The following is a 17,764-nucleotide window of genomic DNA, read 5'->3' as shown; positions in this document are numbered from 1 at the left end:
ATTCAAACCTGTTAACCTATGCAAAAGCACAAAAACTTTGTGTACATAAGTAAGGATTGAATACCAAATCCTATCTGAAAATATAGAACTAGGTAAGGGATTTAAGTCATAAACATGAGATTTGTTTCAGAAGGAGAAAGAAGAATTTGGAAAACAACCCCCCCTGGCCCAACAACTCACCAACCAAAAAACAAAAAGCCACTTCACCGAGACTAAAGCCAAACATACGCTGTATTAAAGAATGAGAAGGTGCAGTGTTTGCATATCAATACATTTTAGATACTGAGTCAAAGAAAGGATACTCAATATTTAATAAGAAATTTCAGAAATGACTTTTTCTAGACTTTCTGCTCCAACAATAACTTTTAAGACATGTTTTCAAAACAACTGTGGCAAATCATTGACTAAAGTACCTCCTTTCATCTTCTTTACTAAAAATGCATTTTATGTGGATAAATTGAGCATTTTACATTTCATAAACTCACCCGATCAAGTTTTAGTTTGTCGACATCTGCTAGAAAAGGATTCACAGCTTTCTCTCCAGCAACCTTCAATGCAGTCCCTAATGCCTCAAAACCAGCATCTCTTACTTCAGGAGCAGAATCATTGATATGCTGCCAAGAAATACAGTGTGCATCACAAAGTTCGCAGCTCACATCTAAACAAGTGTTTAAACTCATGTTCTGTATAAATCTGTTCCAACCTTCTAATAAAACTTACAACCACTACAGCATAATAGTTAATATTCCATTCCACTATAGAAAGAAAAGTTATCTACTTCTGTTTTCTTCATATCCTGATCAACTCTGTTTCTCAAATACAGTTAGCTTCCCATCCTTGGATCTCTCACAGAGCAAGAAAAGGGAGAACATTTCAGCTTTAAGGAATACTGAAACACCATAAAAGTTTCTAAGAAGTTTTAAATCCCACAATCCTTCTCAAATGCCCATTTTAAAAGCCAACTTACCCAGACAAAAGAAAGGGAAATGCATAATAAAGCGTACAGATTTTGATTATGCTGGAAGTTTTCCAGTATACATGCAGTCTATGCATCAACAGAAGGTTTTACCCATGGCGAATTAGATGCAGCACTTTAATAAAAGCTTGCTATGAATATCTGCAAAAAGCATTTGTCAATGTCCAGCAGTTAAATAGTTAGAAAACCAATGTCTTTATTATAAACTAGGTGAGTTTTCAGTTTTAGAGATAGTTCAGTCTCTTCTTAGCAACTTCCACTTCAATATCAGTCTGAATTCACTGACAGCCGTATAGTACACGAGCTCTTTAGCCCCTGCACTATCAGATGTCTTTCTCCCCAAACAATCTGATGCTTCACACCAACACTTCAAGTCAGTATCAGAGAAGTACTAATTCCTTCTACTTTTTTACCTTGAGAAGTGCAGCACAGAAAGGTTTCAACAGACTTTTTGGCAGAGTAGAAGGTGTGCAGTGACGAAAGCTTCTTGCAATGAAAAGGGATGTCTGCTGCTTAATTGTTGGATTTTTGTTGTCCATCACTGCCAACACATCTTCACTTATGTTCTGCAGTGTGGTCTACAGTGAGAAAAAAGTTACTAGTTTCAGTAAAGGAACAGAAAAGCAAGTAAAGACACCAATTCTCAGACAGTGGGAAAATTTCCAGTGTTTCACTTACAGTAAGAAAGATTGCATCAATGGCTTCCTGCAGTGCTTGTACTACCTGAGGTTTCTTCTCTTTAAATTTCTCTAAAATTGTTGGAACAACCTGTGGAAGAGATAAAAAGAAACAAAGTCAATCCACTCTTCGCTAATATAACTGTAAAACATGAAAGTTTGTTCCCTGATGTTTCACAAACCAAATAAGCATCTCTCCTGCTCCACTGGGCATACAACAGCAGAATGAACTAGTCTATTCCAGCTTATCTCCAACATAAAATTCTTTCTATTCAATCTATCAATAAATAATGATTTTTGAGCAGTTACACAGAAAAGCTAAGGAGAGGCAGGTATATAAATTCACAAGTGAACATTCTGGACCTACTGGTGTGAAACACAGAGACATTGAAAGGAAACAGTTCCACAGTAGAATGCTGTGTTCTCATTTTTTAAGAATCCAAGATGGTGTGTTATGTATGAATATATACACACACAGTCCCATTTCCCAGCTTCCTCACAGCATTCAGCACCACTGTCCAAGATGCTCTTATTTGACTAGAACACTGTCTTTCCAGTTGTGAAAGCCTGAACCTTTCCTACAGCAGCATCCCTTCCAAAAATATCCTTCTTGAAAAAGCACACCTGATAATTAAACCACACCACATCCGAGCTTCTCTGCAATTTATACCCAATATAGCTTCTCAGTCAACCAGATACAGCTGACTCTTCAATGCGCTGGTAATATGACGAGGTCCATTTAACTATGGTCTCTACACCATTAGTAACATATCAAAAGAAATTCTGATGTTTAACCAGAGACATGCAGAGCTTTTAGTTGCGAAAAGTAGGCTACTTTTGACATTTCTGTAAGCAAATCAGAGCTGACAGTTTAGAAGCCATCTAGTTACTTGTTATAAGCTCTTGCATAATAGAGAACAGGTTTTCCTACAGATACCTCTTTCTACATGGAATTTGAGTACAAGATCTCAACCCATTATGACACAGCCACCAAGGCTCAGATGGCATCTCTGTGTTGCTAACCCTTGCCAATTCCTGTTCACAAAGCCTTAAGCACTTCAAAATGAATATGTAAAAAATAACCATGGTCCTCATAACAACAGGCAGCTTTCAGAATGAAATTATCTTTGCCCAAACTTTTGTTCAGAGTTCAAGAGACCTGAAGACTTTGAAGCAATGACATTCAGTAACTTCATAACTCACCATAAGACATAACACTAATAGCTGCAAGACACAATTTCTCCACTTCCCTCAGCTTTACCCTCAACTCTCCCTTATGTATCAGAAGAAAATTTAAAGTCCAGCAGCTCAGTGACTCTCTTGAGAAATAAGTGAGATAAATGCAAATGTTTCCACAGCTTTCTTGGAAGTATTGTTGCTAAGACAAGAGTTGCAAAAGGAGAGAAGAGTATTAAACTAGATCACCCGAAGATTTTGGTACCAAAGAAAACTCAGTAGTTTGACTGTTCAAAGCAGGTAACAAAACAACAAGCAAAACCAAAACTAACAACTATACATGATGGCACTGCTAGGTAGACCTTAGGCTCAAAAATGCTTCTCCCACCTCTGTGTGCTACAAGTGCATTTCTATGGGTGTACCCCCAGCATGAAGCAATATAAATCAAGTTCATCTTAGGAAAAGTGAACTCAGTAGTCTTCGTACACAAGATTCATAGTACCAATAAGCTTTATACCACTGAAGGTGAATAAACAAACACTGTCCTTTTAACCTTAAGCTGCAAGAGATTTCACTTCTTAATCCATCAAGTGGAGGCAAGCATTCGTAATACTACAAAAAAACATATCTTTGATAAATGCCAAGCCCTGACAAATAAACAAATTCCTCCCCTCCAACCACCAATGTTCCCTAGTGGCCAGCATCAACAACAACAACAAAAAAAAAAACAGGGGAAAAAGCCCTACATACTCCTACTTACATGTCCTGCATATTGTCCAAATTTCTTTCGGAGGCCAGAAGCCAGTCCAGCAAGGCATTTGGCAGCTAAAGCAACCAGCATAACATTTGTATCCTTTCCAACAACCTGAAAAGGAAAAAGTAACAGAAGGTGGAAGACTTCAGGGACTCAGAGAAATCTCATAGTATGATCAGCAGGCTACAGATCAGCTTACTCCAACCATGTTCCAACTAAGTTTATGTTCCTAAGCATTATCTTAATCAAAAAACTTTTAAATTTAAACACAAAGAAATTATATAAAAATAATTAAACCATATGCATATGCTGCATTTCATTACCTTTTTGAGAACTTTCACCAAGTCTGCATAGTCTCCTGATTCTAACTTAGGATTTTTCACCAGCAATTCCACAGCTTCTAGAGCTTCTTTCCTTTCTTGCCACTTTTTTGCTTCCTGCAAAGCAAATCACTTAGATTAATTTATAAATCTAAACAGCCCTAGAGAATCTTATTTGCCACAAACCGCAGATTTTAGAGTTCAACTCTGTTCAGAGAAAACCAAGATCTCTTAAAGTTTCCCTAAAGCTCAACATCAACTGCAGTGAAAGACAAAATAAAGTCCTTTCCCAGGATGTATCTCAGCTCTTGGAATTACAGCCTTCTTGATGGTAAAAACCAAAATTTGAGACTTATTTATGACAGTCTATTATTTGCTTAAACTAGTCTGTGATTACCCATACAGCAGTATAGTTTATGTTGCAAAATGCAAGTCTGTCTTTAGACTTGTTAGCTCCACATCCTGCAGAATTAACCAGTGGTATTAAAGTTTATGCTTACTATTTTCTCATAGAAGTCCTTTGGAAGCTTTGAAAGAATTTCTACAGCTTCAAGCAACTCATATGCATCTACTTGTGGTACTGCTTCTTCCTCATCATCATCTCCTGCAACAGAAGTGAGAAAAACATCAAGCTGCACAAGTGCAATTTCAAGCACACTACTGCCTAGAGCTCACTTACAAAACAGTGTCAGCAATTGTGAATTTGCTATACCAAAGGATAGATACTTTACATGATAAAGTTCTTACCCTAGCTATATTCTCTTGTGGTGCAATGCATCCCATGTTCTCTATCAATTTGAATGAAAGAACCTTTACAATTCAGTGCATTTCTCAATAATATACCCACAATAAGCTTCCCAATGGAGTAGAGAGAGAGTTTACCTCCATCTCCATCTCCTCCAGCTGCCTGCTGTTGCTCAAATTTTGCTTTCAGCTCCTGTTGGGAACGCAGGAACCTGGTCTGCTTAGGAGCAGCTGACGACACTTTGACCCACTCTTCTTCCAGTTCCTTTAGCTGTCAAAGGAAAAGAATCATAGTATCCACAACATTTTGTGCATACCACAGACAAGAAACCCCTCAGAGAAAGCACTGAAGATTTCCCATTACAAGTTTAAGACACTGCTAAATTTTAAGTTCTTTTCTTTGCCACCAAAGAAGTGACTTCACACTCACTGTTCAGAAGCTTTTGAACAGATGTACTCACATAGCAGAGCATCAAAAACAAAAAATGCTAATGCCAAGCATTTACTTCAGAACAAATCGTAGAACGGTCAGGCTTCTACAGGTTTAAAATATGACTGGTTGAACATGGAGAAAGATTCTTGTTACAGTTTTAATATCTAAAGACAGGGCTAAGACAAAAACACCTTAAGTTATACTTGAGCAGGCAGTTTAAAAAATAAACAACAGTTCTGCCTTGCTCCAGAAATTTACTGCTTTTTCCACCAAACAAAATTAATACAAGTAGATAGAAAAGATACATCAGTAATTTAGAAAGTTTTAAAATAACGGAAATGGAATGTTCCAGTTATCACAACACGATAACACTTCCTGCAGTGGAACTGTTATCATACAAGGAAATAAACAATGTAAATGCAGACCTGACCTCTTCCAGTGCTGGGGGTCTTTTTACACCACTAATTATTTGCCCTTAGGTTAGGTCTCCATGACAAGCTATTCTACTTTTCTAAATGCCCTCCTCTGATCCAGTACAAATGAAACAGGATTTTGTTGTCATCCCTTTAGAAACAACAAATATGGACTGAAGTCTTTAGCTGTGTTACAGGAAACTAAAAAATAATGCCTCGTTAATGGAGGATTCCAGCTTTGACAAACACTATGGGATCAGGGCTGGTAAGCACATGTGTGTGTAGAAGTGTTTTCTCAACTGTCTGGTTACAGCATTATCTTCTACCTACCTGAACAGAATTTATATTCTGCAATGGAGGTCTCAGAGCATCCCTTATCCAACGGTAGATCTCCACAGCAAGGAGTTTGGCTTCATCTCGAACAGCCTTTTCCCGAGACTCAAACAGTTTTGGCAATACTTTAATGATTGGCTTCAGTGAGATTATTTTTGAACCAAATTCACTGAAAGTTAAAAACATGAAATATCATCAGAGTCCAAACAGGAGACACAAAAAGCGATTAAAAAGAACAAACTATGATGTGCACTCAGAACACGCAGAAAATGTTATTTACTCAAATCCTTGTTTCTTTTTATGATACTATTCAGCTGCTGCACAATTAAAAGAATATTTCCCCAACCATAATTACTCTCCCCAAGCCAATCAGAATTACGATACCAGACCTCTGCTAAAATTACTTCGAAACATTTAATCCAATCCATTGCCTAAATCAGTTTCCTTGCCTAGAGGGGGGAGAAAAAAAAAGTGTCCTTAGACTGAAATTTATATGACCTACTTTTTTTTTTTTTTAAATCAGAATAAATAGAATCTCCTTTGTCTATCCTTGGAGGCAAACTGCAGTAAAAGCATTACTCATTTTGCCACTTGTTGCACTAGATAATTATAGTAAGCCTGGGTCATCCTCACAAAAAATACACATGTTAAAATGTGTGCGGCTGAAAGGACACACAGAACAGGTTTCCCCAGACAACCTTCCCTGTCAGCAGATTCTATACATTGCTGAACTTAACACATACTTCATTTTCCAATCACTGCTGAATGAAAAGTTTTCTTTAGATACCCATAGAAATACTTGAAGACCTGTAGCAGTTTGCTAAGTCACATCAGAAGCCACAGAATACCCATTCAGGACAATTCTTCTTTCTTGAGAGCTCTAAATTAAACTTTCTAGTCACACTTTTGTTTCTGTTCAGCTAAGTACTTCATGAAAAAGCTAGTAAAAAAACAGCTACTAAAAAACAGAAAGTTGCATAACTAAGTTCTAAAAATGTTACTGCTGGAAGCTTTATTACAAGTTTCACTTTGAGAAATGTGAGGTAATAAAATATGCAGAAGAGGCTCCAGTATTGGAAATAGCAATTATAAAATACGAACAAATGAATGGCACAAGCTGGTTTTAACAGCACAGTTAAAGTAAGGAGCATACTAGAAAAAGGGGCTATCAAGAATGAGAACTTAGAGGAACAACAGACTACACTAATTCTTGTAACAATACAAGGAATAAAAAATTTCAGCATAAAATAAAAAACACTGGAAGCTTAACTAGTTATGTATCCAAGTTACTCAACTAGGTACAATACATAAATCTTGCTATCAATGCAGAAACTCTGAAAACACAATTCTAAAGCTTCTAAAGCAGAAGATTTATAGAGCTCCATGAAATAAATTGATCTTGCAATCTAAAGCATAATAAAACATTACACATAAAGAAGGCACATTTTATAAATGTGGTTGGTAGGTAGATATTGAGGAAGGCTTCACCATTTTCTAACTATACCATGCTGTTAAAGAGATAAGGCAATTTAAAATAGGTAAAATATGTTCTTAAAAGTAGGACATGTGGCAGAACCTAAAATAAAGCATTGCTTACTGCACTCATTTAGTGTAAAAAGAACATTAATGCATATACATCAGCAAATCCACTACCAGATATCTACCATATTCTTCATCTGTATTGCAGTGTTTTCACAAAAATTACTTTTTATTATTATTATTTTTGCAGGAAAGGGTATTCTGGCCTCACTAATACCAACATTATCAGCAGGAAATTCACTCAGAATGAAACAAAAAACAAACAGATACTCCAATTCTAATCCTGAAACTAACTAACCTATCTTCAATAAAATCTGGTTTTTAGAAAGTATTATCAGCTTTTGTTTTTAATGAAGAAATTTTTATATGGACAGTGGAAATTGACACAGACAGTTCTTATTACAAATAAACTTAGGTGTAAGGAGCATTTAAAAAAAAAAAACAAACCAACAATGTAGTCAACCAAAGGTGCATGCATCAGAGAAGAAAAACTTGAAACAAACCACCACCACCAAAACAAACAGAATGATTTCAGCTTTCCCATCACTGAGTTTATCTCAGCTATTCAGAAGAGTTGTGATATTCTCACAACTGCTGTCACCTTAAAAATAATCAGTTCAGTAAAGACAGCCTGCTAAAAACACTAGATGGATATATGTTCTGCTGGGGTGAAGGAGAAAAAGCAGCAATAGAACAAACACCACAGCCCCAAACCTAAAAGCTTACCTTAGTGCTTTCCTCAGTGTCTCTATACATGCAACTATGATTTTCGGGTTTTTGTTGTCGAGACCCTTTAGCAATTCTTCTTGTACTGCCTCCCCTTTCTCAATTTCTATATACATAAGACAGATATCTACACCCAGCTCTTTTGCTCTGGCTTTTGGCTGATTGAATACTTTATTTACAACTCCAGAAGCTACTTCCCCCGTTGTCCTGAAAGATGAGAGAAAGTTACCTTTAGAACATTTAAGTGAATTGGTTATTTTCCAGCATTATCCACAGACAGAAGCACACACAACATGTAAAATATTGATGAAAACTCAGTCATCACACAATAAAGGCTAAATTTAAGTTAATCTTGAAGGTTATAACCTTCTATAAAAGGTGATTTTATTACCCTCTAGTTTAATCAATAGAACTCCTTTACACTGAGTGCTATTTTGCATGTTCCTAATACTGGACTGCACCAGATTGTCAGTACAAGACCTTATCTCAAAAACACAAACATTAATTCATCATCTCCAGGAAATGCATACATTATAGTAACACAACACCGGTGCACAAACAGAAAATAGTTTGCTGGGATTATGTCAAAGCTCCCAATACACTCAATTTGTACCACTTGTAGGGTGGTATAGGGGCCTGGAAATGCTATTTGATACTCAAATTAAGGTTTTAATTAAAAAAAAATTTAAAAACAAATAATCAAGTCACTTAAAGCCAGTGGATCAAAGCATGAATGAGGTCAATTAGGTGCTTTTATTTTACCCCCAGGAGAACTATTTCATGGGACAGACAATGCAAAATACTAGGAACACCCTTTGAAGAAACAGGCAAGTATGCAGATTCAGATGGATTAAACTGGACACACCACAACAAACGTAAGTACATTTTATTTTAAAAATAAATTACATGAATATCTCTTAGCAAAGATGTTTCCTGTACATACACACTATTTCAGCCAAGCAAGAGGAGGGTTTCCAGCTCATAACACCAACTCACCGTTTCACTTCTCTACTATTTCCAAAATCATTACCACTCACTTTTCTTACATCATCATTAAGCATTACGTAAAGCAATTTCTGATAAATTAACAGGTACGTGGAATCCACCTTCAAACTGACTACTCAGCAGGTCTTATAAATCAGAAAGCAACTTCTGTTTTCAACATTTCTCAACATACCCTAACTGTTCACAACCCCTGCACAATTTATCTGCAGACTTTCTCAGAGAGGGACATAAAACTCATAACAGCCTACTGATAGCAAGGAAAGGCTACTTACTTCCCAGCTACATGAGCATTTTCAACATAAGCAAGTGCTGCTTCCAGTCCTTTCAACTGTGCCACTGCATTGGAGTCCGTCACAAATTTCTTTATCAATCCAAGGTATTTGGACCATTCAGGACTCTTATCATCTATCTTCTGGAAGAGCTTAAGGGCTTCTTCGTAGCCATTTAATCTGGCTTTCCACAGCTGTAAGCAGAAGTCAAACATTTAAGTATTGTGCTAATACAAACTTAACTCACCAATCTCAATCAACTTAATAACCTTAATCTCACCAAAGTATTTCAATCATAGTTGTAAGGGTGCTCAGTAAGCTGGCATCTGCAAGACTTCCCTTCAGTAACTACATGAATACTGTGCAACAGGGCAAAAGACCCATTGCTTTCCTGTCAACAATGACCCAGAAAGAGATATGTTAGTATTCCTCGCTGCTCTCCATCAGCTCTAGCAACCACCACCAGTGAGTAGGTGTGAGCCCAGCACTACTTTCAGCTACAGATGAGTAATATACATCACAAGTAATTCACATGAACAAGTGTACTGATCTTTAGGCTCACAAACTTAGGCCATCTAGATTATCACACAACTAAACTCTGCTTCATGAGTGTTACTTGACTGTTTCAGACCTTCTACATGCACACATTGTGTGGCTACAAGAATTAGCTAACTTTGTTATAATTAGGTACAAGAATATCATAGAAATATCACAGCACAGATACACAGCAAGCCAAACCCAGACAGTATCTCCCACCTTGTGCTCACACTTCTGGTCGATGGGCAGTTTCATCCACTCACTGTCGTCCCCCATCGTAATTCAGGTTCTCTCTACAGTTACAGCAATTCCTGTGGACAGAGGCAAGAGTTAGAACACACACACACACACACACACACACACACACAGAAAAGCAAGATTCTACTTGCAACACAGTTCAGAAAATTAGAAAAAAAGACAGCTCTAAAGCAGATATATTTAACATGAAGCCCACTCTTTCAAGCCTGCAGATGTATTTACATACTAACTACTAAGATTAGGCCACAACTCAGTTAGCCCTGGAAGGCCACCAGAAGCTACTGAAGAGTAGTGCCATTTGTAATGCTTCTAAAACCAGAATTCTCAATCTGTTAATGTTCCAGTAAGCTGACACAAGGCACGCACGCAGAACACACCTTTGTTTAAACTTGAGGAAAAACATACACAATTAAGGAACTAAGAAGAAATGAGCATTGATCACCACTAGAAAACTGATGCTTACTAATGTGACTTCTGCAGCAGGTGCCACAAATCAGGGTTGAAAAATAATCATACATCACAGTGTGAGGAAAGCTGTTATAACTACTTCAAAAACAGAGCATTTGAAATGAACAGTACTATGACACTAACAAAATCCATTTTTGCTAGCTAGCCACTTTATGCCCTAATTGTAACAATAGCCAGCACCGACAACTGCTCTCATCCAGAGACCAGTTTCTTACTGTATGTAGACTCAAACATTACTTGTTCAAGGTCATAGAAGTGCTTTATCCCTCTCTCTTAATTAAAATAGTAACATTGACCACTAGGGCATGAGAGATGAGACCTCAGGCTCAATGACCATCTTAGACATGCAAGTATCAGCAGCACTGAGACAGCTCACAACACTGCAGAAGCAAATTAAATCAACCAGGTAAGAAGTAACACATTCCAGCATACCATTTCAAACACATACACAAAGATTTCAAGAGCTAGTGGTCATCACCATCCAATAATTTATCCCTGAAGGTGTATAAATACACAATGCTAACATAATATTTGTAATGTAAATTCAGCCTATGCCAGAAAAATGGTACAGTTTTTAGATAAAAGTGTTTCATATTTGAAGTACACACAAATTCTCCACAGATAGATAAATCCTAGATTAGGAATATAATTTCAGTCTAAATTAATACAAGCAAGTCCTGCAAATCTAACTCAATAGGGAAGCCAGGCAAGCAACAGTCCACAAGCAAAAATGAAGCTGCATTCATGTTAAAAGCTCTTTTAATAGCTCACCTAGTCAAGAATGCAGGAATACCCTCGTATGAATGCAGCTCTAACAACAGACTTTATCAATCAAGTTAGCTCTGCAGCTAAGAAAGACTCACAAAGCTGTGTCTCGTGTAATATAAGCTGCATCTGTGTTAGGAATAATTAACGTAGCAGTATAGAACTTAACATACAGAAATCAGTACAGAAATCACTGGACAACCTCACCAGTGCAGGGGCAAGTCACAAACAGGCACAATGCTTTCCCCCAAACTCACAACAGCCCTTGATGAGAATAGTGATCTTAGTAAGAAGTAGTTCACAAACCTAATCACAAATTTGAAGGCAATGTACAAGCTGTTCCCTGGCTGTATCCTTTTCTTAAGGAAAGCATAAGGAACCAACAGAAGGAAGAGAACTACATATCACAGATAAAACAGGAAAAGGAATAAAGCAGTATAAGCAGTAAAAAAAGAGCATTTCCTTTGCTCCAGAAATCCACTCTACCAAGGAAAAATCTTATTGCAGGATATTGACTACCTCTTTACAACCCTAAAATCAATTCAAGCACTAACATCAGAAGCATCATAGATTTCCAAATTTTTTTTTTTTTTAATGTTTACATACAGACAACAGTTCACTGCCCCGAAGTGTGACCTCTGACTTGCATATCCTACTTCCTTCACAGAAAGTAGAAGAAAAGGATCCTGGATTTTCTTTCCCATCATGAGACACTCTTACATGGGGGAAGAGGGAGGGCAAAACAGTATCATGCTCTCACTCATTTTTTGAGTTTTTTTTCTTTTCAGTCTGGTCAAGCCAGTTTCCCTACTATTTTTAGTTGCAAAAGTTACAACCATTACTTCAATTATAAAATGAGTGCACTGAATCTCACACCTAAAAATAGGGATAAAATTATACGTCCTCTCTGACAACATACAAATCCCTTTGGGCCCAGCAGTTTTTCCATGGTCATAGAGGGGGAGCTCTCTTTAAAATATTTATTCTCTCCATCTTATCACTGTTCACACCTGCCCTAATCCTGAATTCCTGTGCTGCCTGCATCATGCCTTCAGCAGAACAACAGACTGTTAATCCTCCCTTCAATTAAGTTACTGCATTCTGAATGTTCAAAGAATATCCCACACTCAACAAAAGTCTTCCTTTAAAAAAGTTTCCCTGCAAAGTTATGTACAACTCTTCTCATTACTTTTCAACACCCAAATAGAAAGTAGCCTCACACTGCAATAACGCAGCCAAATTGCGTTACAACTGGTGAGTCTGCAGCAATGAAGTGTTTGACCTAGATAGCTGACTTGTCAGCACAACTAATTTTACAGACTCGGAACAAAAAGATTAATAAGTCTTTCAGTAACAGCACTCATTTTGGTAGCATCCAGAGAACGGGAACTCTGAAGCAAGTGAAGCACCAAAATCAGTTTTGTGAGAGAGGGTTGTTATTAAGGCGGTCAATGAAACATTTACAAAAGCAAGTCAGCTGAGCAATCTGCAATGGAGATGAACAACAAATCCTCCCTGACAGTTCTTGGCACAGCAAACTCATGCAATGGAGCAATAAGAAAGTGAAGGCCATCAAGGAGAGAATAGGATATCTTTCAAAGGGAGACAATGCAAGAGCAGCAAAATACCTACAGGACAGCGCAACACAACAAGTTCAAATGTAAAGTGAGAATTTGTTACTGAATTTACAAGGGAAAAAAATCATCAATGCATTGATAATGTGTGGAAGGGATGTTAAGGGAATATTTGGATTAGCCGCACACTGCTCTGAAAAGTTCCTTACTCAGCTCCTAAATAAATGCTTTCTGTGCTAAAATTCTGAAGGGCTGAACAGCATCAACCCTACAGCTTTAAAGCACAGGGGCATCACTTAAGAAAAGCATCGACATAAATATCCCGAAACGTTTGTTTTTTCTTTTTGAAGCACATTTATTATGGATTCACTATGCACTGTCATGAAGCTTCTTTTTCCTAGGAAGGCAAAGTAGGAAGCCATTTTGTGCTAAACAAAAACCAGATGTTTATTGATACCAATTGTCCACTTATCCCTGCTCGCTTCCATCTATTAAGCATCACCGCCAAGCAAGAATAGCTTTTAAAACATCAGAAGGCTTGATGCCAAAGTAGCCTTCTCAGGAGGTTTACCCAAAAGAGTAAGCTCTGAGGGACTCACTGAAGACAGTCCATTTCCAAGCAAAATTGCGTTTGAAGTGTTCTTAGAGTGCATACTTTAACATACACCTTCACAATTTTCATTTCCACTGAGACAACAGTTCTCTGTAGACAGCTCTGTGCCAGTATAGCCCATGGTTTTGCTAGCAGAAAGAATTTTTATTTGTTTAATGGCAGTTTGGGGTCATATTCTCTCTTTGCCTCTCAACATATGAAGTTCCACTGTCTCAGAAGTTTAGCCCAGCATGTTTTACAGTACTTGCCAATTAAACCTTTAAATTAAAACTCATTAGCTACAGTGTTATGCAGCACAGGAAAATGCTTAAAATACTCAAGTAATCATAACATACGTGTTTTGTTTCTTTGTTTTAAACAACACTCAGATGAATACGTGAATTGAAGAATCGTGTGGCCTAATCAACCAGCAAAATAAATAGCGCAGTAAGCTGCTTCAGCAAATTCCACATAGGAAGACTGAAGTCCAGCTAAAACTCCTAAACTTAAAGAGGTAAAAGCAGGAGTCAAAAGAACTTCCAGTCAGACCGCCAGCATAACTCCCAGCTTCAGTCCACCTATCTTTTGATTACAGATGCAGCAACAAGCAGCTCAAAAACTAATGCACACGCATCACCACTCAGAGGGCGGTTTGATGCTGAGACAGCATGAAATTCCTACGATTTTAGAAGGTGGCAGGTTCAATATCAAGATGCGAAACACAAGGCTCTTAATGACAGGGGGCCTCAGAATAATGAGAAATGCAAGAAACAAAAGGCAAAAAAGAATTGTTTGTAGGCTGCGGGGTACTTTGTGGGGTAGCTTACCGCGGTTCCAGCAGCAATCACAGAACGGCCAGGATTGGAAGGGACCTCAAGGATCATGAATCTCCAACCCCCCACCACACGCGGGGTCATCACCCTCAACATTCAATACTAGACCAGGCTGCCCAGGGCCCATCCAACCTGGCCTTAAACACTTCCAGGGACAGGGCATCCACAACCTCTCTGGGCAGCCTGTTCCAGCACCTCACCACTCTCTCTGTAAAGAATTTCCCCCTGACATCCAACCTAAATCTCCCCTCCCTCAACTTAAAGCCATTTCCCCACATCCTGCAGTTATCTACCCTTTCAAAGAGTTGATTCCCCTCCTGTCTGTAGGCTCCCTTTAGGTACTGAAAGCAATGAAATGGCATACGACAGTAAAAGGCACTGCATTCTCTCTCACCTGCCTCAACGCTCAGCAACATCTTAATGTCAAAACCGGCCTCCTGCTTCTGCCCAGGAGCGATTTCTTACCACACGGGTAAGCGTGGAGCGAAGCCAATCTTACGGTGTAGAGGGGTGGGCAGAAAAGGGCAGCGCAGGAGCTCGTCCGTGAGCCCCGGGGTAATCGTCGGGGCAGGGGGACGGCAGCAGGGCAGCGGGAGGGCGGCAGGGCAGCGCCCGCTCGCCGCACGCCGCCCCTCCCTGAAGGAACTGCCCAAGCTCAGACGCGCAGAGGCCGGCAGGACGCTCCTTAAAAGGAGGGCCCGCGCTGCCGACGAGGACGGCCCCCACGGGAAGCACCGGGAGCTCCCCCGGCCGCCGCGGCCTCCCCGCACCCGCGGCACCTTCCAGAAGGCGGCCCCGCCGCCCCCGCGCGGCCCCCCGGCCCCGCTCCCGCCGCCCGCCTCCCTCCCCGCCCTCGGCCCCTCCCGTCGGGCGGCGGGCCGCCCCGCAGGCCCGGCATTGTTTACACCGCCGCCGCGCCTCACCGCTCAGCGCGCGCCGCTCACCTGACAGCGCCGGCTCGGCGGCGGGCGGAGGGGCCGGCCCGGCGGAAGCGCCTCCCCCGCCGGCGGGCGGGGCCGGGGGCGCCGCGGCCGTACCTGGGCGGGGAGCCGGGCCGCGCCGGGGCCAGACAAAGGCGGGCAGGGCAGCGCCGGGGCGGCCGGCGCCTCCGCGACCCCCCTTTTCCCCGGGGCCGGCGGCGGTCAACGGCCCGGGTCGCGGAGCCCGCCGCCCTCGCGAGTCATCGCCTTCGGCGCCCGCGGCCCCGCGCCGGCGGAAAGGAGGTCAACGCCGAAACGGGCGGGCACGGCCCGGTGTCCCTCGCGGGGCGGTCCCTCGGGCCGTCGGCCTGACGGGAGAACGAGGCCCGCCGCCGAGAAGCGCCGTGCCTTCCGAACGGCGAGCCGCCCCACGGCACCGCCGCGCTTCGTGCCGCTCGCCAGCCGTGCGATGACGGCGCCCAGCGGAGCTGATTCATCGGCTCGCTCCAGCCGTCACCTGACGTTCGGAGATGCCTTTTCTAGCGACAGTAGCAACCGAGGAGGAGCTGCCATGGTGGAAACCCCGTGCCGACAGCTTCCTCCCCAGGGAGTCAGATGCACGACGCGAGGCCGTGCTCCTTCAGACCTCATCTTAGCTAGATGAAGAACAGCCGCAGCAGCGGCTGCTCCGCACCCCACCGAATAATTTAAGTTCCTTTTTCATCCATCTCAGCCCTACAACACAGAGGAACAAACACGCACCACCGCTTCTGCTTTCCAACCTCCAACGTCCACAGCAACCGAGCTGTCATAGAGACAGCCTCAAACAACAGGCATTTGGTCAGTTCAGGAGGCTCTTTATCTCAAGAAGGCCCAGCATGCTGCTTAGTGCAAGGCAGCGTTTAATTTAAGCACGAGGGAACCAGGTTTTCCCTCGTCACTCTTCACAATGCCAATGTGACAAGAAGGACACGGGAGCAGCCTATGGCAGCACCAGCTCTATGAGCCACACAGCTTGCAGTCAGCCATTCTGTGCAGGAGCACGTGGCTCTCATCCTAGCCTGCTCCAGCAAGGAATTCACAAGCCATTCACGCTACATTGCTAACTTGTCCATAAAACATTTCATTTTCACGTTTCTTTTAAAAAGGCAGAAAGAGACGTCTAACTGGAACAATGGAACAGAGGAGAGATGGCAAGGGAGAAGAGGGAATCAGTTGCTGGCCACAAATCTGAAAATCCCTGATTACAAGGTTTGCAAGTATTTACACCTCATAAGGGTCTTTCAAGTTGGATATCCTACACACTACAGTCTTCAAATCAAATACTTCACATTTGGGGATGCTTACCTCTACTCCACAAAACATTCAGATCAATTTTCTATTTGTGTGCACTGTTTGAGATGTACGTAAGCGACCTATCAAAGGGGTGAACAGCAGTCTTGCAGTTGGCAGATAATTACTCAGAATAGCAAAGAAAAAAAAAGATTGACTGAAAAAGCTCACAACATGCCAAGTAAATTTCAGCTGTAAATTTATCACCCAAAGAGACACATGAGAGAAAAACAAATCTTAACATATGCTAGAAACCAGGTTTTGGAACTGCTAAAGGGGAACAAGACCTTACAGCTCACGCATCAGTAGGAGACTCTCAGCTGCACAACGGCACAGCCCAGGATTTTAGAATACAGGCCCAGATCACATAACAGGCCTGTATGAGGGAGAGGCCAAGAGTCAGCATGGATACAGGCCCCACAGACTCAAGTCACATGTGTATGAGAATCAGGAATGCAACCCAGTACCATGCAGTTGTTTTTGTTGTTGTTGTTGTTGTTTTTTAACATTAAGAACAGCAAATGGGAAGCCCAGCAGTGTGATTAACTAATTCTTTGTAACTCTCAAATCAAGTTCTCATATATTTCTGTACAGATGTCACAAATAATCTTTTCCATAGCTGGTCCCCTGGTTAATAGTCCCAATTTCGTATTCTTTGGGATTACCTCCAATAAATACATCTGCAGTAATTCATTCAGAACCAGTCCATTTTTGTTGAGACCGCTTTCACATATCAATTTCTCTCTGTAGCTTAAAGCTGTAACTCTATTGCAACCATCTAAAGGGGGTGAAAAAGAGAGCATATAAAAGTTTTAAATGGGGGAAAGCTATAAAACCAGCATTTGAAAGATAAGCCAAACTTGGGGAAAGAGACAGTCAAACTAAATTCTAACTTCAAACAACCAACTGATCTAGTATTAGAGAGCAAAAGCATCAGAGTTATAGTGACAGCTTGTACACCCTCATTCTTCTTTCTGACTTGATACTACTGGGGAGTTTCAATAGCTAGTAGCTTTTTGTACTACTTCAACATTTGAGCCGCTATCAGCACCTGAGAACACACAGCTTCACAATTTCAACCTAACAGATACATTCACTGCAAGTCTGTAGCCATGCTTT

General features: G+C 40.8%; 1 protein-coding gene across 6 annotated transcripts in view; it reads right to left on the bottom strand.

Moving 5' to 3' along the window:
• CKAP5 (cytoskeleton associated protein 5) overlaps positions 1-17,764 on the bottom strand; it is a 45,554-nt gene that overhangs the window by 26,676 nt on the left and 1,114 nt on the right. For 3 of the 6 annotated variants that reach the window (XM_031593445.2, XM_031593449.2, XM_031593448.2), the window contains exons 2-12: positions 10,123-10,214; positions 9,370-9,560; positions 8,093-8,299; positions 5,825-5,996; positions 4,787-4,919; positions 4,405-4,508; positions 3,908-4,021; positions 3,591-3,695; positions 1,655-1,744; positions 1,390-1,554; positions 486-614 (exon numbers count right to left, since the gene is read on the bottom strand). In XM_031593445.2, the coding sequence (XP_031449305.2) occupies positions 486-614; positions 1,390-1,554; positions 1,655-1,744; positions 3,591-3,695; positions 3,908-4,021; positions 4,405-4,508; positions 4,787-4,919; positions 5,825-5,996; positions 8,093-8,299; positions 9,370-9,560; positions 10,123-10,179 (1,467 nt within the window). In that variant the 5' untranslated portion in view covers positions 10,180-10,214. Of the gene's footprint in view, positions 1-485; positions 615-1,389; positions 1,555-1,654; positions 1,745-3,590; positions 3,696-3,907; positions 4,022-4,404; positions 4,509-4,786; positions 4,920-5,824; positions 5,997-8,092; positions 8,300-9,369; positions 9,561-10,122; positions 10,215-14,787; positions 15,069-15,337; positions 15,421-17,310; positions 17,398-17,764 lie in introns of those variants that run through there. The other 3 variants (XM_090140914.1, XM_031593446.2, XM_031593447.2) reach the window with 3 other exon arrangements.

Source organism: Phasianus colchicus, chromosome 5 (assembly GCF_987193195.1).
Source record: "Phasianus colchicus chromosome 5, bPhaCol1.hap1.1, whole genome shotgun sequence".
Lineage (NCBI taxonomy): Eukaryota > Metazoa > Chordata > Aves > Galliformes > Phasianidae > Phasianus > Phasianus colchicus.
This window is presented reverse-complemented; position numbering and strand designations above follow the sequence as displayed.